This window comes from Boleophthalmus pectinirostris, unplaced genomic scaffold (genome assembly GCF_026225935.1).
Source record: "Boleophthalmus pectinirostris isolate CB_2022bp ecotype Guang Dong unplaced genomic scaffold, ASM2622593v1 HiC_scaffold_7, whole genome shotgun sequence".
Classification (NCBI taxonomy): domain Eukaryota; kingdom Metazoa; phylum Chordata; class Actinopteri; order Gobiiformes; family Gobiidae; genus Boleophthalmus; species Boleophthalmus pectinirostris.
In genome coordinates, this window is record NW_026571473.1 from 7,907,025 (window position 1) to 7,925,681 (window position 18,657).

General features: G+C 37.0%; 1 protein-coding gene across 1 annotated transcript in view; it reads right to left on the reverse strand.

Annotated features, from left to right (window-relative positions):
- The window catches only part of fcho1 (FCH and mu domain containing endocytic adaptor 1), an 81,104-nt gene that overhangs the window by 51,522 nt on the left and 10,925 nt on the right, over positions 1-18,657 (reverse strand). The window contains 2 exon segments of the mRNA XM_055164557.1: positions 6,919-6,969; positions 15,643-15,702. Coding sequence (XP_055020532.1) covers positions 6,919-6,945 — 27 coding nt within the window. The 5' untranslated portion in view covers positions 6,946-6,969; positions 15,643-15,702.

The following is an 18,657-nucleotide window of genomic DNA, read 5'->3' on the forward strand; positions in this document are numbered from 1 at the left end:
GCCTGAGCCCAAACAAGAGCTCAGACAAGAGGACTAAACACACATCAAACATTAGCAGTAGTAGTATTGGTAGTTTACTTCCATTCTTTGGTCAGCTGAAGTTGTTTGAAAAGTACTACATAAAAAAACTTGAATTGAACTTGAACAAAGTGCTTCTTATAAAAGTCAACAAAAGACAGTAGAAACAGACTGCTACTGTGAAAACTATAATAAAAACAACACAATATCATGTCTAGCTAGTATTAAAATCCAGGGAGAAGAGCTGAGTTTTCAGTAAGTAATATAGAGAAATATAATTAGACCTACCACAATAATCACTATTTTCACTTATCATTCAAGCAATCCATTTCGGAGTTCAATATTTATCATGTACAGTTTCTTTGCAAAAATGTTAAGATTCTGGGTATTTGTGTTGTAAGAAGGTTAAATAAGTGACTAATTATGTGTTGCAGCTCATGCCTTTTTAATGTTATATCTATTTAAAAATGAATTACAGTACTCAGATGATGACTTGCTTTATTGTAATTGTGTCAGTGGCATAAACTTTTTCACAATATTTCAGTATTGTACTTCAAAATGTGTTATCATGACAGGCCTAGATATAAGGCTTCATAATTATTGTAAAGTTTAGTACTGTACCATTTTACTTCAGAAATGTGACAAATATGAAAATGTTGTTGAGTCACAGTAGTAACATATAGATTGGATATCAGTGGCTGTAGTTACATGCACTCTAAAAATTAGATTATTATAAAATATTTGGAGCCCCTTCACCTCTCCTATATGTGTGCGTGTGTGTTTGTGTGTGTGTGTGTGTGTGTGCTTGTGAGTGTGTACGTGTGAGTTTCTATGGGTCTGCTCAGTCAGCACATGAGTGAGAGTGAGTCAGCACAAACAGGGGCCTCTGACAGGAGCGTCTGATAGGGGTGTCTGACAGGTGCATTTGACAGGTGCCTGTGGGCCGGTTCACACATGGGACAGTTCCTGGATTTAGAGGCCTGGTTCAGGGCTGTTATTATGTGGGATAGTGATGTTTTGTTGTGTTGAAGTACTGCAATAATTGGAATGAAAATACTTTGGGGAAAGATTTAATTCAGATTTTTCTAACAAGCATAGCGAGTAGATTTGTAATTTAAATCTTAATATGATTTTGATCTTCACATTTAAATGTATCCTGAAGAATTAACTAAAAAAATTAAATATGAACTGACAAGAATCACATTTTAGAATGTTTGCACATTTCAAAAGTACAGTGTTAGCAGTGTTTAATGCAGGTAAGACAGGAGATGTTGTTGTTTATGGAGGAAAATGAGGTACTTCAAAAATAGCAGCCTTTATTTGCATCCATTCAAAGTGCGATTTCGATTAATCTTGCAGATCTATTACACAGAATGTCTCTAACCAAATTTATTGGCAATGTAATTTGCTTGGTTCCATGGAGATATTTTATGGCCCTCAGCAGAGGTGGGGATGTGCAAGTCGTGACTTGGACTCGAATCAGACTTGAGTTACTATTTTTAGGACTTTAGATTTGACTTAATAAAATAGACAAAGACTTGGGAGTTGACTTGGAATTCTAGGTCAGTGACTTGGGACTTGACTCGGAGCCCTGTGACTTAAGAAGACATGATGCCGTTCTTAAAAAAAAAAAAAAATCTGTTTTTAGAAAATATTTTTCTCTTTACAGTTGATACATGCGGTGCTTTATTTAATACAGGAACAAACTATAAAATGTCGCTCCCACTTCTCTGTTTGTTACTTTGGTTGTAACTGAAGTACTATGATGTGGTATCCTCAAATGTACTACAGTAATATACAGTACAATAGAGTAAAACAGAAGGAACTACATAGAACACAATCCTTCCATTTCAGTGCAAACTACTTTATAAAATAACAGTCATTAAGCACTATTAATTCTGCAATCTTTCTATTCTGACTGTAATAATTCACACTAAGATCTTGACAAGACATTTAAAAAGGGAACATTATTACAACTGTTATATAAATACTCATATACCATGACTTTTTAAGTATTTAGCAAATAATTTACTTTAAAAGTCATATAAATTACAAATATCTAAGCTATATTCGGTACTTTTTGGGATTAAAGACGTGAAATGAGTTGAAGCTCAAAGCAGATGACTTGGATTTGACTTGGATTTATAGGCCAGTGACTCCAGACTCGACTTGAACTTGCCTGTATTTGACTGGGAGTTGAGGTCAAAGACTTGAGACTTACTTGAGACTTGTAAAACAACAACTTGGTCCCACCTCTGGCGCTCAGCATTGGTTATCGATACTTTGCAGTGACATCACGCTGGGGGTGTTCTACATGTATCTCTAATGGTGGACTTAACACACTGCACACTGTCAAAAAGTTTTAAGATTGTCTGAAAAAATACAAAATGGATTTAAACCACGCATTTTAGTTGCTGTGATCAATTCAATTCAATCATTCATGGACCTGTTTATGAGTTTGATTTTCAACAAAAAGGTGAAAAACTGAAAAATACTAATGCTTGCTATTTTGTGACAGGGACTTGTTTAAACAGCACAAATCATCTCACCTGTTGTAGTTCCACATAAGTCGTTTCTTTTTGGTCAGATTGTGTTCAAATAAAACACAGACTAAAGCCTAATAAAGCCTCAGACAGAGCAGTGCCTACAGTTAGCATCACATCACACCTCCATCAGCTGCAAAGTAAATTATAACTTGACCCTGAGCATTTCATCATCTGTATGCTGTGGGCTTTTGGGTTTAGGGGTTGATCAAACTTCCAGACAGAAAAACCACCAGATGCACTGACAGATGGACTCAGTCTGGGCACAGCCTTTCGGAGCCTTGATTTCGTTTGTTCAACTCTCAAATCTTCAAATCTTTGGCTCACGGCTCTGTTTGTGTGGTCAGTTCAGACATTATGATGAGCTCCCAGCCTCTCCGTACTCCCTGCTCTGTGTTCAACTAATCAGGACTTTAGTTAATTAACCACAGCACACACAGGAGGACCACTCCACCTCAGGACAGGGCCCATTTGGATCAAGAACGGTCACAAAGCAATTGAGTAGAGAACTGTCTGCTGTATTTAAAGGTCCTATATTACGGAAAATGGACTCTTGTGAGCTTTAAGTCATGTTGTAGTGTTATTAACTCATCAAAATCATACCTGGAGTTGTGTTTTGTTTCATTCACACATGTTGAGTAATCCTTCCTTCCTGTCTACATCTCCAAAGCTCAAAATGTTCTGTTCCACATTGTGATGTCATGAAGTGGTAGTTTTCAAGTTAACAGCTACCTTTTACCTTTAGTTCAGCAGAGATTGGCAATTCCAATGATTCTAATGAAGATTTTGAAACACAGTGGAGCACGTCCTGTATTACAAAGTGGAACAGAGTGCTTTTTGTTTGAGAGAAGAACTCAGGCTAAATGTGCAGGGTTTATGCGTGAATGAAACAAAACTCTAGGTAGGGCTGAAAGGTTTTAAGAAAAAAAAAAAACTGAATTGCGATCTTTCTGGCAGATTCGGTTTCATCCACGATTTTTTTCAAATCAAGTTTTAGTGCACATGAACATTTGCAAACATCATAGAAACTTACATTATACCACAATCCTGCACCGATGATTTGATGCTGGATCATTTGCACACATTTGTTTATGTTTTACAGAAACAAAACTTAAAACCACATGGCTAATTTGCATAAACTATAAGAGCTGAAAAAAACAGCTCGCTCCTTGTGCCGCTGATGCAGTCAGCTTCTGTCGGACAAAAGGACACGACTCAGTGGAATATGAGTGTTCTTTCTGTGACAGAGAATGTGCTAATGATGCAGGGTCTGTTCTGTGGTTCTATCGTGTTGGAGATCGTTGGAAATCTTTCATGAACACCAGGTTTAAATCCTAGCCTCCTTGTGCTGTGGTGGTGAATTACTTTGCTAGACCTCGACACAGACCCATAAATGAAAAACCATGGCAACAAGGCGACAGCGGCAGTGTGCGTTGAGTCAATGTAAAACTATACTTTTCCCATAAAATTGGGCTTTAGGAGCACTACAAAAAAACGCTGCTTTAATGCTTCCAAAATCGTGTTGTCTGAAATCGAGATTTTCAGTCAAAAATGATAGATCATTCAGCCCTAACTCCAAGTATTTATGTTTGATGAAAAAACAAAATTATAACATACAGTAGATCAGAAAATGTCATAATGTAAGCCCTTTAACTGTGATAATAGTCAAAGATCAGCTTGGGGCTCTTTAACTGACAGGTCTACAGCCAATTTTCTGTCAGTAAAAGCGTGTGTTTGTGTTAATAAATGCACCCCTACCCTACAAAACTACGCGATACAACGCCTTTAAAGTACTCAGTCATGTTTTAAGGTCTCTTCATTGTTCTGTGTTCTTTGGCTTGGTCCCAGCTCACCTGCAGCCTCTATTTCAGGTGTGTCCTACTTCTGTCTGTGCCCCGGACAAACTTACCCCTTTGTGACATTTAGTTTTGGCAAAAAGTTCAGGAAAAAGGTACAGGCGTTTAGTGCTAACTTTGTAATGTTATATTGTGTTGTGAAGCACTTTGGTCACCTTGAATGTTGTAAAGGGCTCTATACATAAAGTTTGATTGATTGATAATTACTGTAGAATAGGGCTGCACAATATATCATCTTAGTGTAAAAATGCACTGTGTAACTTTTCCAGTCCTTGTCTCCATGGAGATGTTATTGTTTTGTCTGGAATGTACCAGTTAAACGTATCCATCTTGCATTGTAACTTGGTGTCTTGCCTGTGGTGTCTCCTGCTGGCTCCATAGAGATAAATAAGAGTAATGCCTTACTGTGGAACATTCCTGCCAACCCTAACCTAAGCAAAGTGATAAACAGTGCAGAAGTGTAACCTGGACCAGAAAAGTTGCACAGAGGACCTTTAAATCCAGTTGAGAGAAAAGCACAGACTTTTTTTCCCTTGACAAATGCAAAAAGCACTTCCCACTGCACATTTTTCAAAAACAAAAAAGTCTGTATTTTCTAAAATAAGCCGAAGTACATCAGTCGGTGTCACCAAGTTTCTTTTAGTTCACTTTGCCTTTGGCTTCTTCCCAAACCAAAATGCTGCTCTGTGTTTGGTTCAGTCTCTGATTACCTTTGTAACTTCATCAGGATAAATCACCCAAAAACTTAAGAAATACATTTTTGGCAATATTGCCCACTTTTACTTAGGGATGCACCGATCTCATACCGGTGTCTTGAAAGCACTTGAAGGGCTCTATATAAATCCAATGATTCATAAAAAAATAATAAATATCTGCGTAGATACCAAAAATATTTATTGGATCAGATCTCAGCTTTCAAATATTTATTCAGCTGATATCCTGATTGGGCATATATTGATGTTAAAAACACGAATTCCTGGTCATAGTTGGCTCTGAAAATCTCAGAATGTTTTAAGTTTTTTATACAAAGTTGTTCTGTGGTTAAGTAATAGCTACATGACCACATTTGGATCAGTTTGTTCTTGCATTTTATCTTGGTTTGAAAGAAATTAATGCTATTTTCAGTCTCTGCACTCGTATCGGTTATTATCAGGGATTGGCAGATACTTTAAAGGTGAACAACTATGTAACTTCTTCTTTGCTATATTTGCTTGTTTCCATGGAGATATTATTTCTTAACCTGGAAGGTTCCACAGTAAGGCATTAAAAGTCTTTCCCTATTAATCTCCCTTTGTTCAATTACATTTTATATAGCTCAAAATACCTTAAAAAGATACATTCTTAGCATGTGCAGGCTTGCTTCTCCATAGATCTGACCATTAACCTGTCTCCATTGTGACTACAAAGTTTATTTCCATATTGTGGCATAATCAAAGCAAAACAGTAATCAAGCAGGTGGCAGACCCTGGATTGGTGCATCCGTAATTCCTTTTTAAAGGTGAATTGTGTAACTTTTCTCTGTGGAGATGTTATTATTTCGTTTGGAATGTTTCACAGTATGGTATTCACTCCCAATCTTTATGGAGACCAAACCAGACCAAGTTAAATGTCAGATCTGTGGAAAGGCGACCCTGCTCACAGTCAGAATGTTTTTCTAGGTGTTTTTGAGCTATAAAATCACCTGTAACTGAACAAATTTAAGGTTCTGCTGTTTAATGTCATACTGTGAAACATTCCAGCCAGAGCAAAGATATATCCATAAGAAACAAGCAGGTGATGGACCCCAACCAAAAAGTTACATAGTGCATCTTTAACAAAACTATTCTAAACCTTTTAAATACAGGATACATTATTGCTGTGAAACAGAACAGCAAATCCAAGTCTTTGAACTGAAGCCTATGAATGAACTTCAAACTCTGTGAGCCACTTCTCTTCTGGAGGAAACAGGTGAATAATCAGAGCTCTATAACATCACAGCGTTCAAAGAGGAGGAAAAAATGCCCAAACCAAAGCCTGCAACACGGAGGCAGGAAGCAGACACTTTGAACCTTTTACAAACAATATACCGACGCAGGATCAGGAACTTGAAAAGAAAAATAAATAAAAGGTACATTGTTTTGGGCTGGAAAAACTAATGTTCAGACAGCAACAGCATCTAGTTTGAGTGTTGGAAACTGTAAAATATTTAGACACATAAGCAATTAAAGGTCCTATATTATGCTAAATTGACTCTTGTGAGATTGAAGCCATGTTAGAATCTTGTTACGTACTCAAAAACATACCTGGAGTTGTGTTTTGTTTCATTCAATCAAATTTGAGCAATCCTGCATTATTAGTTTTTCTACATCTCCAAATTTTAAAATGCACTGTTCTACCTATAACATGTGAATGAAACAAAAACAAAACAACCCCAGATATGTTTTTGATGAGGAAACAACATTATAACATAGATCAGAAAATAGCGTAATAGACCCTTAAATATGAATTTTTGAAACACTTACCCAAAAGTTGTTCTGAAAGACGGCCATGTTTCCTCACGGACTCACTGCTCCCTGTAAAGACACAGCATCAGCGTTAGCCTTTAGTGACTCCAGCCCCGTGTTTCTGTAGCAATCTCAGTCTCAGGCTTTCTCTGCCCTCACTACAAACTCTGGGCCATTAGAGCCCCGTAACAGCTCCCAAACAAACCAGCTCCTGGAAAGTGCCTCTGTGTGGGAGAGGGAGTCCAGGGGGAGACGGCCTCAGAGGAGAGAGGAGGAGGAAGAAGAGAGGAGAAGAGCGTTGTCATCATACTAAAATTTCAAACTCAATTTCGATAATAAGAAATTGGCTTGATAATCGAAACTGATTTTGAAAGACTTAGATTAGACTTAGACTTAAACGAACTTTATTGATCCACGAGGGAAATTATTTGGACACAGTAGCTCACAAATCACAAAATATTATAATAACAAAGAGTAAAAAAAATATAAATGGTAATAATACATTTTTTAAAAAGTAGCAAACATAGCAAGAGACTGGTGTCAAATAAGGCCTAACAGTCAAAGATGATATAATATTTGACAGGACATGGGCTTATCTGTTACATAAGGGTGAGCAGAAAGATAATAAAAAAGATTTTTTTTACACTGTAGAATGTTATTTCAATACAAAATAACTGTAACACTTTATAATAACTACACCTTATTCAGCCTTAAGAAAGCATGAACAAAGGCTTAATTAATAATGAACAAAGACTTAATTAATAATGATTCACGCTTAGTAACTACTTAATTACTACCTTAATTAGCACTTGCACTTAATTTGCATGTATTGTAAATAGTTACTCATAATTATTTCATACTTAATTACTCACGGACTAACCATTTGAGCATTTATTAATCATTAGTAAACTATGAGAGAATGATTTACTAATAATGCAATGCAATGATAATTCAGGCAGCTGTTATCTGTTAGTTAAATATTTTTGAGAGCTTTTCTAAAGTGAAGACAAATTATGCTTTAATAACCATTTACCAAGCGTGAATCATTATTAATTAAATCTTTGTTCATTACTAATTAAGTCTTTGTTCATGCTTTATTAAGGCTAAGTAAGGTGTAGTTATTATAAAGTGTTACCAAAATAACAATTACCATGTGGTCTGAAACTACAGTAGTTAAGACAAAAAATTATTGTCCTGTTTGAGTAATATTTTTAGTATTGATTAGGGATGTAACAATATCCAAATCTCATGATACGATATTATCATGATATGCATCTCACTGTACAATATTTATTGCGATATTTTAAAGTGACTAATATAATTGTAGACAGGACACTTTTTTGCTTTTAAAATAACTTGACAAGATTTTGATGTGAATTATTACCTTCATAATCCCAGGAATTCAATTAAAATACGTATTTCTTCATGTTGTTTGCACGGAATCATGAGATATGTAGTTCCCTATGTTTATAAGATGTTGCTAGTATAAAACCAAGCATTTAAACAAAGAAACATGTGATTCAATATATTGTGACAGCCCATGATATTATTGTATCATGATATTTTGGTTATTGTTGCATCCCTAGTACTGATACGTGCACAAATGTGAATTTAGTTTTGTTATTTACTTGTTTAATTTATTTACTTTATTTTATTTACTTATTACTTGGTATTGATTAGTATCAGATTTGCGATACTTTTGACAACCCTAGATGAGGAAATGACAGAAGATGCAGAGGAAGAGGAAGGAGAGAGGAGTAAGAGAGGGGAGAGAGAAAGATGCAGAGGAGGGCCAGGGGAGTCCCAGAGGAGAAAATCAGTTTTAGGAAATAGGTCACCACAACTTTGATTGGTCCAGATAAGGTTGTGTGATATAATTTCAGTATAAAAATAGATGTATAACCTGTAAAAAAGAATAAACACAATTAACTAGAAATCATGTTATATAATGTTTGCTGATGAGAACCTGTTGTTTTTCCAGGCTAATGGACAGACATAAAAGTGATGCTACAGAAATGCACCATCACCAAACCATATTCAATAAGGTAGAAACTGAAATCTATACTTTTAACATTATGTGTTTTTAAATGCTCTTTGCCTCCTTACACCTGTGGCTTTCTGCTTTTCAATGCAAGACACTTTCCAATTTAAGCGTTAAAAGTTTTGATGTTTGTAATTGAAATCATAAGTGGTTTCCAAACATGCACCGCTGATACTGGTATTGGATTTTGGCGTCAATACTGAATTTGCTGGATCGGATATCGGCGTCATAATATTGGTTCAGTTGATATTCTGGTTGGAGACAAATTGGAGATAAATTGATGTAATAAGACTATTTACTAGTCCTATTTGCCCAGGGAATCTCATAATGTTTGAATTTTTATTTACACAAAGCTGTTCTTTGGTTGCTTGAGGGATAAATAACAGCTACAGAACACCTTTGAATCAGTCTTGTCTTATTTTATTTTATTTTTAAGAAAATAAATGCCATTTTCAGTCCCTGCCTTTGTGTCAGTTGACATCAGGTTTCGGTACTTAAAGCCAGAGGTGGGACCAAATCATTTTTTACAAGTCTCAAGTAAGTCTCAAATCTTTGACCTCAAGTCCGAGTCAAGTCCCAAGTCAAATGCAGGTAAGTCCAAGTCAAGTCTCGAGTCACTGGCCCACAAATTCAAAAGTCATCGTATATGGTTATTTATTTAAGAGCTGTAGAAATGCAAATTCTCGTCAAGATCATAGTGTGAATCATTACAGTCAGAACAGAAAGAATTAAGATTTAAAACTGTTACTGTGTATTACTATAGTACATTTGAGGATACCATGTCACAGTACTTCAGTTACATCCAAAGTAACAAACAGAGTGAGGGACATGTTCCAGTTTCTTTAAAATTAATCGCCGCATGTATATCAACTGTAAAGAGAAAAGTTTTTTCTAAAAACACACTGTTTTCTCAAGTCACAGGCCTAAAGTCGGAGTCAAATCCCAAGTCATTGACCTTCAAGTCCAGGTCGAGTCCTAAGTCTTTGTCCATTTTATCAAGTCAAGTCTCAAGTCCTAAAAATAGTGACTCAAGTCTGACTCAAGTTTAAGTGCCAACCTCTGTTTAAAGCTATATATTGTAATCAGTGCGTTCTAAATATTCAGTGTTATGGCAGTTTGGACATACAGTGTAGCTCTATCTGTACACTACACTGACCTTCTGTTGAGTTAGTAAAGTCTGTGTTTTGGTCAGACCCCTGACCAGACCCTCTCAGTTCCTCCAATCTAAGTGTTGTTTATTCACAGACGTTCTTATCAGTGCTTCTGTAGAGGAGATGTTTGGGGCTGTGGCAGACCTCCCTGTGTCTTGGCATCTGGCCCTGTAACCTTCACACATACGCTTGCACACACACATGTTGGGTTTCCGTGCTTTTAGGACACATTACATTGACTAACATGACAAACGTTTCCTGGAGACTGAGCCTAAACTCAACCATCATCAGTACCTAACTTTACCCGAAACCCAAATCTTTAACCTGTTTAAACCATATGTGAACTAAATCATGTTGTTGACTTAAAAGGCTGCACAACTTGGGGGAAAAATAACGAAAACAACATATCTAATTAAGATATTTTGGACAACTATTAATATTGCGATTAGATGTGATAAATATATAACAAAACATAATAATATATAAAAAGTAAGATTTTGTTAATAGTGCACATTGCAAACAACTCAAAGACCATTAACATTTGAGGGAAGACTGAAAAATGAAATGATAATACATACATATTCATATAGTCCTAAACTACAGGTACAACAAGATTTATAAAAAAAAACTGAATATTTAAAAAAATTATATATATACAAAATTAGAGCCTTTGCAATTTGAAACCTGTGCCAGGTGAAACTGCAATTGATAAAATTTAGATCTATATTTACTACTTAATTAACCTTAACCTATATCACATTTTTGTTGTTCTTTTGCATTGGAAACTACCTAGATGCATGAGCGATTACACCAACATCTTAACCCATATCAGAACTTTAAACCATCTTGTTGATCGAATAATAAAGCATTTACGTCACTGGAACCTGATTTTCATCCCTACAATGTGAGTGTGTATACAACATTTGAGTCCCCACATTGTGACATGTGTTCACACACACACGCACGCACGCATGCACACACACACACACACACACACGCACACACACACCTCTGAGGGCGTGTTAATTAGCTCTGCGGAGGAGAGAGAGAGGGAGCCACGGGACGCCCCCCAACACCCACTGACAGGAATCCTTTAGAACAGAACAGGGAGGTCCCACAGCAGAGACCAGGGGAGGGGCCAGAGGAGAAAAAGCTTTATAAATGTACACATCTCACGGGATAGGGAGATGGAGGCGAGCTTATAAATAATATTGGTGGCACTTTCACATTTTTTTAAAATTTAATTTTAATGTATTTGTTTATAAATTTTGGATTCATTATTTATTTATTTTTAATATACATTTTCATACATTCTGAAATATGATGTGATATTTCTATACATCACAGAATGAAAAATAATCAAATAATTAAAAGGTGCACTTCCTAACTGGTAGAGGGTCTGTCACATGTTCCACAGTATGCCCATAAACTTATGAATCTCCATGGAGACTAGCAGGTGGTGATACGTTTCAATCTGTAGACAGTAGGGCTGTAACAGTAACGAAAATATTGTGATATTGTATCATCAACGTTCTCACAATAATATCGTGGACCATCACAATATATCAAATTACAAGTCTCTTTGCTTAAATTAAGAGTTATGGTGCAGCAATTGCTAAAAAACAAAACAAAACAAAAAAAGACAGAGGGAACTACACAGACTATGATCCTTTGCTCCATTTCAGCATAGACTACATGAAGAAATAACAGTTCTAAGCATTTTTAAGTGGATTCAGCAGTGTTGTGTAGCTATTTTGGAACAAAAGAAAAAACAAGATCCACTAGGCTAAGTTATTGTATTTGGTATTGTGATCTGATTTACATGTACAGGGAAATCCGAGTGTGTTACCTAACCAAATTCAAATCAGGTTTGGTTCAGTGGTTTTGGTCAGACCACAGGAAATTCATATTTTCTTGGTTGTTTCTTACCTCGTGCAGCTGAAATTCTCTCCTTGTGTGTGCCTAATGTAAATCAGACTGTGCTGTTACATGTTTTGCTGGTGTGCATGTTAAAGTATGGAGTATGGTCCACCAGCTCAGCACTTTGTTAAGACCAAAAAGGGGCAGGCGGAAATGAGTGGATGTGTTTCTTTTATTTAGAAAAATTTAGATCAATATTCCTATTTCAAATGTCCAAAATATCAAAGAATGATTCATGGCTGTGATTCAGAGATGAGAACTAAACAGACAGAAGTATAATATGTCTTCTTCAAATAACTTTAATAGGTTGAATAGAAGTAGGTCAGTGTTCTCATGTAGTGGACCATACGAGTCTTTGGCCCAGAGCCCTGAGCTGTTCTGCCCCAGCAGCAGAGGCTCTTGCTCGGGCAGAGGAGGTGCAGAGCTCCCTGAGAGGAGGGGACAGGAACCAGAGGAAACCAGGACACACACTGACTGTCTGACCTTCATTTCAACCTGCTTCCATTCACACATTAAACAGCAAAACAAACTGAGTCATATGAAGAATAAATAATGCAACATTTAGAGTTATTTAAAAGATGTTCAAAAGGCATAATATTAAATCTGTAGACGATGCTTTGCCTCGAGCCATGAATATATGTACAGAGTATTATGGTGAAATAAATAACTCCAGCATGATCTCTCTATATTTTGAATACAGATTAATATCAGTCTAGTCCCAATGCCCTTTACTGCATCTAACCCTGCATTCGATTACATTTCCAACTCCCACTTGGACCTCGGAATTGACGTCATGTCCAAGCTTGAAGCATATTATTATGTTTCACATGTCAGACTACGTGACTTATGATTATGATTATTCCCTCATCTTATGAAAACGCTGTCACTTTTATTCATTTCATTTTTGAAATTTTGCACTTCATTTTATGTTATGATTTGTCTGCCATTACAACCTAAGGGATGTTAACGCCCATTAATTCAAGTATTTGTTCAATATTGGCCTCACCACAACACAGACTACCACATCCATAGGCAGAGATACAGACACGGTAAGGTACTGCATTAATACAAGTGACTGAAATTGTCATTTAAACCACCAAAGTGTCTAAACACAATGAAAAAAGTTCATATTTACATGTCACAGTGGGTGCAGCCATTTTGGATTCTGACTCGGAATCCTTGCTCAGTCTACTTTTTCCGCCCCTGAGATCTGAATCTGGCCGTCCCAGGAAAAGGGGCATGTCACGCATGTCGCCAGGCAACTTCCTTGGAAAACCAATTTGGAAGGGCAATCAAACGCAGGGTAAGGTCCAGTCAAACATGCTCGTCCAGTCAGATTCATTTATTTCAATGACCCATGTGACACGAATGAGCTCACTGGTCACTTAGAAAAAAGATCTAAATTTTCACACCTCAAATGAACATTTTAGCATTTTTCTCAGTAATTCTACTAAAATCTGCCATGTTTTTCAGTTGCCTGTGATACTTTTTTCTTTTATTTTTTCCCATTATGGACAGATGGCGGTCTCTGATTGGCTAATGCACCTGTCAATCACGCTCATCTGAAAATGTGGAGGTTCACAAGTGACCAAACTCACATTTTCGTGTAGTACTGAAGAAGTGCATGTTTTGAATCCCAGAAAAATTTATCGCAACAACTAATCAATCGAAAAAAGAAAAAAAATCATCAGTTGAAAAATTGTCATCAATAGTTACAGGCTGCAGCTCTTTTATATAGTGTGCACAATGTATTATTTCACAGAGGATATGATAAAATATATACAGGCAGGGTTTTGTTTTTAAATCTTGCAGTATATAAGAAGTTCAATATTTATTTTACCCTCAAATAAATACATTATTTTCCCATCTCTTCCTCCGTTGCGTCAGTATTACAGCCTGTCGTGCACAGTGTAATTCTGTTCACTCAGCCACTTTGTTTATAATAAATCATGTCTGATCATGTGTGAGACAACAAGTTTGACGAGAGAAAGAGAGAAAGCGGAGGGGAGAGAGAGGGGGAGAAAGGGAGAGGGAAGGAGGGAGAGAGAGAGAAAAGGAAAAATAGAGAGAGAAAGAGAGACAAGAAAGAAATAGAGACAAAGAGAGAGATACAGAGACAGAAAAAGAGAGAGAGACTGAGTGAGACAGACAGAGAAAGAGAGTGAGACAGAGAGGGAGGGAGGGAGAGAGAGAGAGACAAAAGAAAGAGAAAGGGACAAGCTGGGACCTGAGGGACACAGGCACTGCAACAATACAAAAATCTAACACTATATTCTGCAGGTGAACTGAGTCGAAGTGGAAAATAGATAGAAAAATGGATTCAAAGATTTAAGATTTCTGCACACGTAAAAGCAAGATACCATTTTACAGAACCCCTCAAAGTCAGTATAAAAGTGATTGATCTTAATATCGCCATTGAAAGATGTGGAAAATCAGAACATAAAGTATTTAGAAAGGCTGCAAACAGAGTTGGTTAAAAATAACTTTTTTGTGCAATATTGAACTTCATCCAAAGACATTCACAGATACGTTTTAGCACTCTCCTCATGGACGGTTATAATATTGTCTGGAAATGAATATGAATAAACACTGAGATAGGCTACGTTTATATGATGATGGTCTGAACAGAAGACGCAAAAGTGGCGTCATGTCTTCACTTTTTATTCCACGTTTGAATGAGTGTTTCCGGGAGAAAATGTGTGTACATACAGTGACGCAAAAGTGCATGGACTTCAATTGGGTATGCATGCCAGGTGGGGAAAAAAAAGATGTCCCACCATCGACTGATTCTCCCAGGTCTTGTCCATATCAGTCTGGCTCGCCTGCGACTAACTGGTGCATCCAGAATTTGACAGAGGTGATTGCAGATCCTTCTCTGTTCACCAATAGTATCTCTGCATATTCTGTACATTTGTTGGGATGCCTCCTGTAAGTTTAGTAGAGCTTGAAGGTCCGACGCATAGAAATGATCTGATATGTTTCTGTGTTCTGTAGGTATGTGACGTAAACGTGTACGCGACCTGAGCACATCTGACCAGAATTTTTGAGCAGTGTAGACAGAAATGCTACAAAGGAGTGTATAAAATTTTTCCACTCTGGAGGGTGGTTTAAAATTTTTGCATTGTTAAGCCCCAAAATCGCCATTACCGTCTAAATGAAAGGCACTTCCGATAAAAAATGTAGTCATTTCTACCCGCAAGTGTTCTGGTCTAAACAGGTCCATAGTCATATTTTGTTAAAAGTGAACTATGTAACTTTTCTCGTGGTGGAAGGGACCGGTTTGTCTCTGGAAATGAGATTGCTTTGCCTTGAATGTTACACAGTATGACAATAATCAATATCTGTCTTGCAAAAATTTAATTACAGGTGTATATTGCTAAAAAATACCTCAGAAAACATACATTCTTTCTGTGGGCAGGTTCCCCACAGACCTGACCTGCATCGTGGTTTGGTTGAATTCACCTGCTTGATACCATGGAGATAAATCATTCGGAGAAACACTCATTCAGTCTCAGTGGAAAAAAACAGATGACAGATCTTACATGAGAAAAGTTACATAGTGGAGCTTTAATAGCCGTGAGATATCGTCACAAAGCAGCAGCAGTGTTATCAATCGCCCAGTGCACTAACCTCTGTGTTCCTCCTCTTCTGGCTGACGACTCACAGATGGTGCTCATGAAATATTGGGACCTGCAAAACACAATGAAGCGCAGTGAGACAAAAGTGCCCAGAATAAATGGTGCGTCCTCTCCACTCCCCCCTCGGCCGCCATCTTGGTTTGCTTCGGTTCAGTGTTTGTGAGAGAAGGTCAAAAAGAGATCACAACATCTGCTCCTTTACAAATGAGAATAACTAAACCATATTGTGCAGTTAACTGGAACAATACAATCAGTGGTTTATTTAAGGGGTTGTCTCAATGTTGGCAATGCTGATTTATATGATTTGGCTTAATATAGTAAAATCCTCAATACTGGTTAATACATGTTCCAGAGTATGGCATTAAACTTATCTATATTGTATTTTTCGGACTACAACTGGCACTTTTTTCATGGTTTGGGTGGTCCTGTGACTTATACTTCAGTGTGACTTATATATAAAAAATTTCACACTGACAGCCGTGAGAGGCTCTAGGCTTGTGTGTCAGTATCTGCTACTACTGTACCGCTGTCACTTCACGCCCTACTGCGCATGTCTCCTGCATGTGTCCTGCTGCAAGTAGTGAAATATGCAACCGAAAACGGTAAATCGAGGAGCAGAAAGAAAGTTTAAAGTGAGAGAGAAACTTGTGAGGGACTGAGTGAAAGCGGGGATGGAGAACACAGCTTCACGGTAACGGGGAGGGTGCGCCATGCAACTTTCCTGGAAGTCATTGGATGGATCGACAAAGCCTGGACTTCAGTGACAACCAAAACCATCCTGTAGGGATTCTGAAAGGCCGGAATAATTCTATCTCGAACTGATGCCAAGTCTGACGAGGAAGCAGTGCTCCGTTTACCTCATGGATCTATGATTTACCTCCGGAGTTCGTGACGTTGCTCAGAAGTGACAGAGGATGAAGAATTGAATGGATTTAGTGATTTAGAGTGAGAATTTGGTAAACTTGTTCTGTTGTTTATGCTATAGTTATCTGAAGAACTGTACGAACTGTAGAATATGTGACATTAACAATCTGTTGCTCTTTATTCTTTTATTACTATAACTTGCCTTTCAAGATGACATGTCGGTTCCTGGTCTCTGATCTTCTAAAATAAATTTCCCCCAAAAAGTGCGACTTTTACATGTTTTTTTCTTCTTCATTATGCAATTTTTGGCTGGTGAGACTTCTAGTCCAGAGTGACTTAGACTTAGACATAATCCAAAAAAAACGGTACATGTTTTATTGCTCAAACATACCTTGAAACATTCATTCTTACTGTGAGCAGGGTTGCTTCTTCATAGATCTGACCTGGATAACTAAAATCCATGGAGACTGCAGTGTAGCTTATCTCCACCAAAAAAGTTATATAGTGGATTTTTAGCATTAATCCCAAGTGGCCTAGTCCATCTCTAATGAACAATAGTTTAGTTAATTTAGATAAACAGTATAATTATTTGCTATTATCCTAAATTTGCATATAAAACATAACAGTATTGTTGCGACATATTAAATAACACACACATGTGCAATTGTACAAAATGCAAGACAGTTCATTCCACCTCCAACTACCACTTTCAATAATTGTTATGATTCTCTGAAGATAGTCCCTTTACCCTTAACTGAAGTTTGTCGTCATTGGCTGTGGTGAGTAAACAGCAGAAATGGGTTAAATGTAATGATACAGCGGGCCACATTAATCAGAGAAAGTGGAACAAAAGACCTGAGCTGGAGAAACAGGAGAGAGGAGAGGAGGAGGTGAGACCCAAAGCAGAGCCAAATCAGCAAAACCGCAGAGGAGTAGAGATAATAACATGAGCTCTTATTGGAGAGAGGAGTAAACATGAGACCAGAGAGCAGAATATATTCATTTACAAGTTTGATATCGAAAAGGCATTGGAGTTGGCGCAGGTAGTGGTCAAAAACTAGAAAGTAATTTCAGGAAGTAGCTACTGAAAATTACTTATCAGTTGTAACACTTGTAATATTAGAATTCCTCAACACAAAATAATATATTTGGCATTAACGTGGTATTATTCTTGGAAAGCACAAGATCTAAAACTGTTCAGGAAAGGTTATATTTTGTCCTTCTCACATGACTTTTTTTGATTGATGCCTGTTCAAATGAGCATTTAGTTTCAGTACTAGTTCTAGAACCGATTCAGATTTTTTGATACGTTTGACAACTCTAAAATGATTAAATTAAAATGACAAAAATTTGACCTTAGTTTAGAATATAGAAGTAATATAGCAGTAGAATGGTCTCAGAGAAGTAGAAAACCACATGGTAATATAAAATCTTTATATTTGCATCATTTATCGTTTATCTGACCTAAACTGTAGTACATTTCTGCACCGTGAGCCTATGGTTTTTTAATAAACTACAATATATGAATTCAGCATAGCCATCTCCTTAGGATCACAATAAAATAATTACTTGACAAATCCAAATTTTGGTTAATCAAATGCCTACAACCCTAATTGAATACAATATTTCAGTGGGTATCAAATAACAAGCTTCCCTTAGTATGGAAATGTAGTTCAATTTTAGCATCATAACAACAGTAATCGAAAGGCATTAACATTCAGGGACAAGACCAAGTGTTAGCTCCAGCAGTGAATGATCGAAAGTACTGTACATCTACTCCACACTTTAACTCTCCCACTCTCCATAATTTACAATGAGTCACCGACGATGCTATTATTTAAATCCAACTTCAGAGAGTGTAGCAGCCGCACAGGGTCAGACCTACACTTACAATGTGGTTCATTTAAGAAACATCAGCTCATTTTTGTTTATCATCTGAATCTGCACAAAAATGGAATCTGGATCTTTTAAAAGGTGCACTGTGTAACTTTGCTGAACTGTTTGTCTTCATGGATATTTCATTGCTTTGTCACGAATGTTCCACAGTATGCCATTAAACTTCTTGCAGTTATTCAATTGCATGTTGATGTTTTTGTTGCGGGGTCACGTTCCACAGATCCGAACTGCAGCTTGGCCGAGTGGT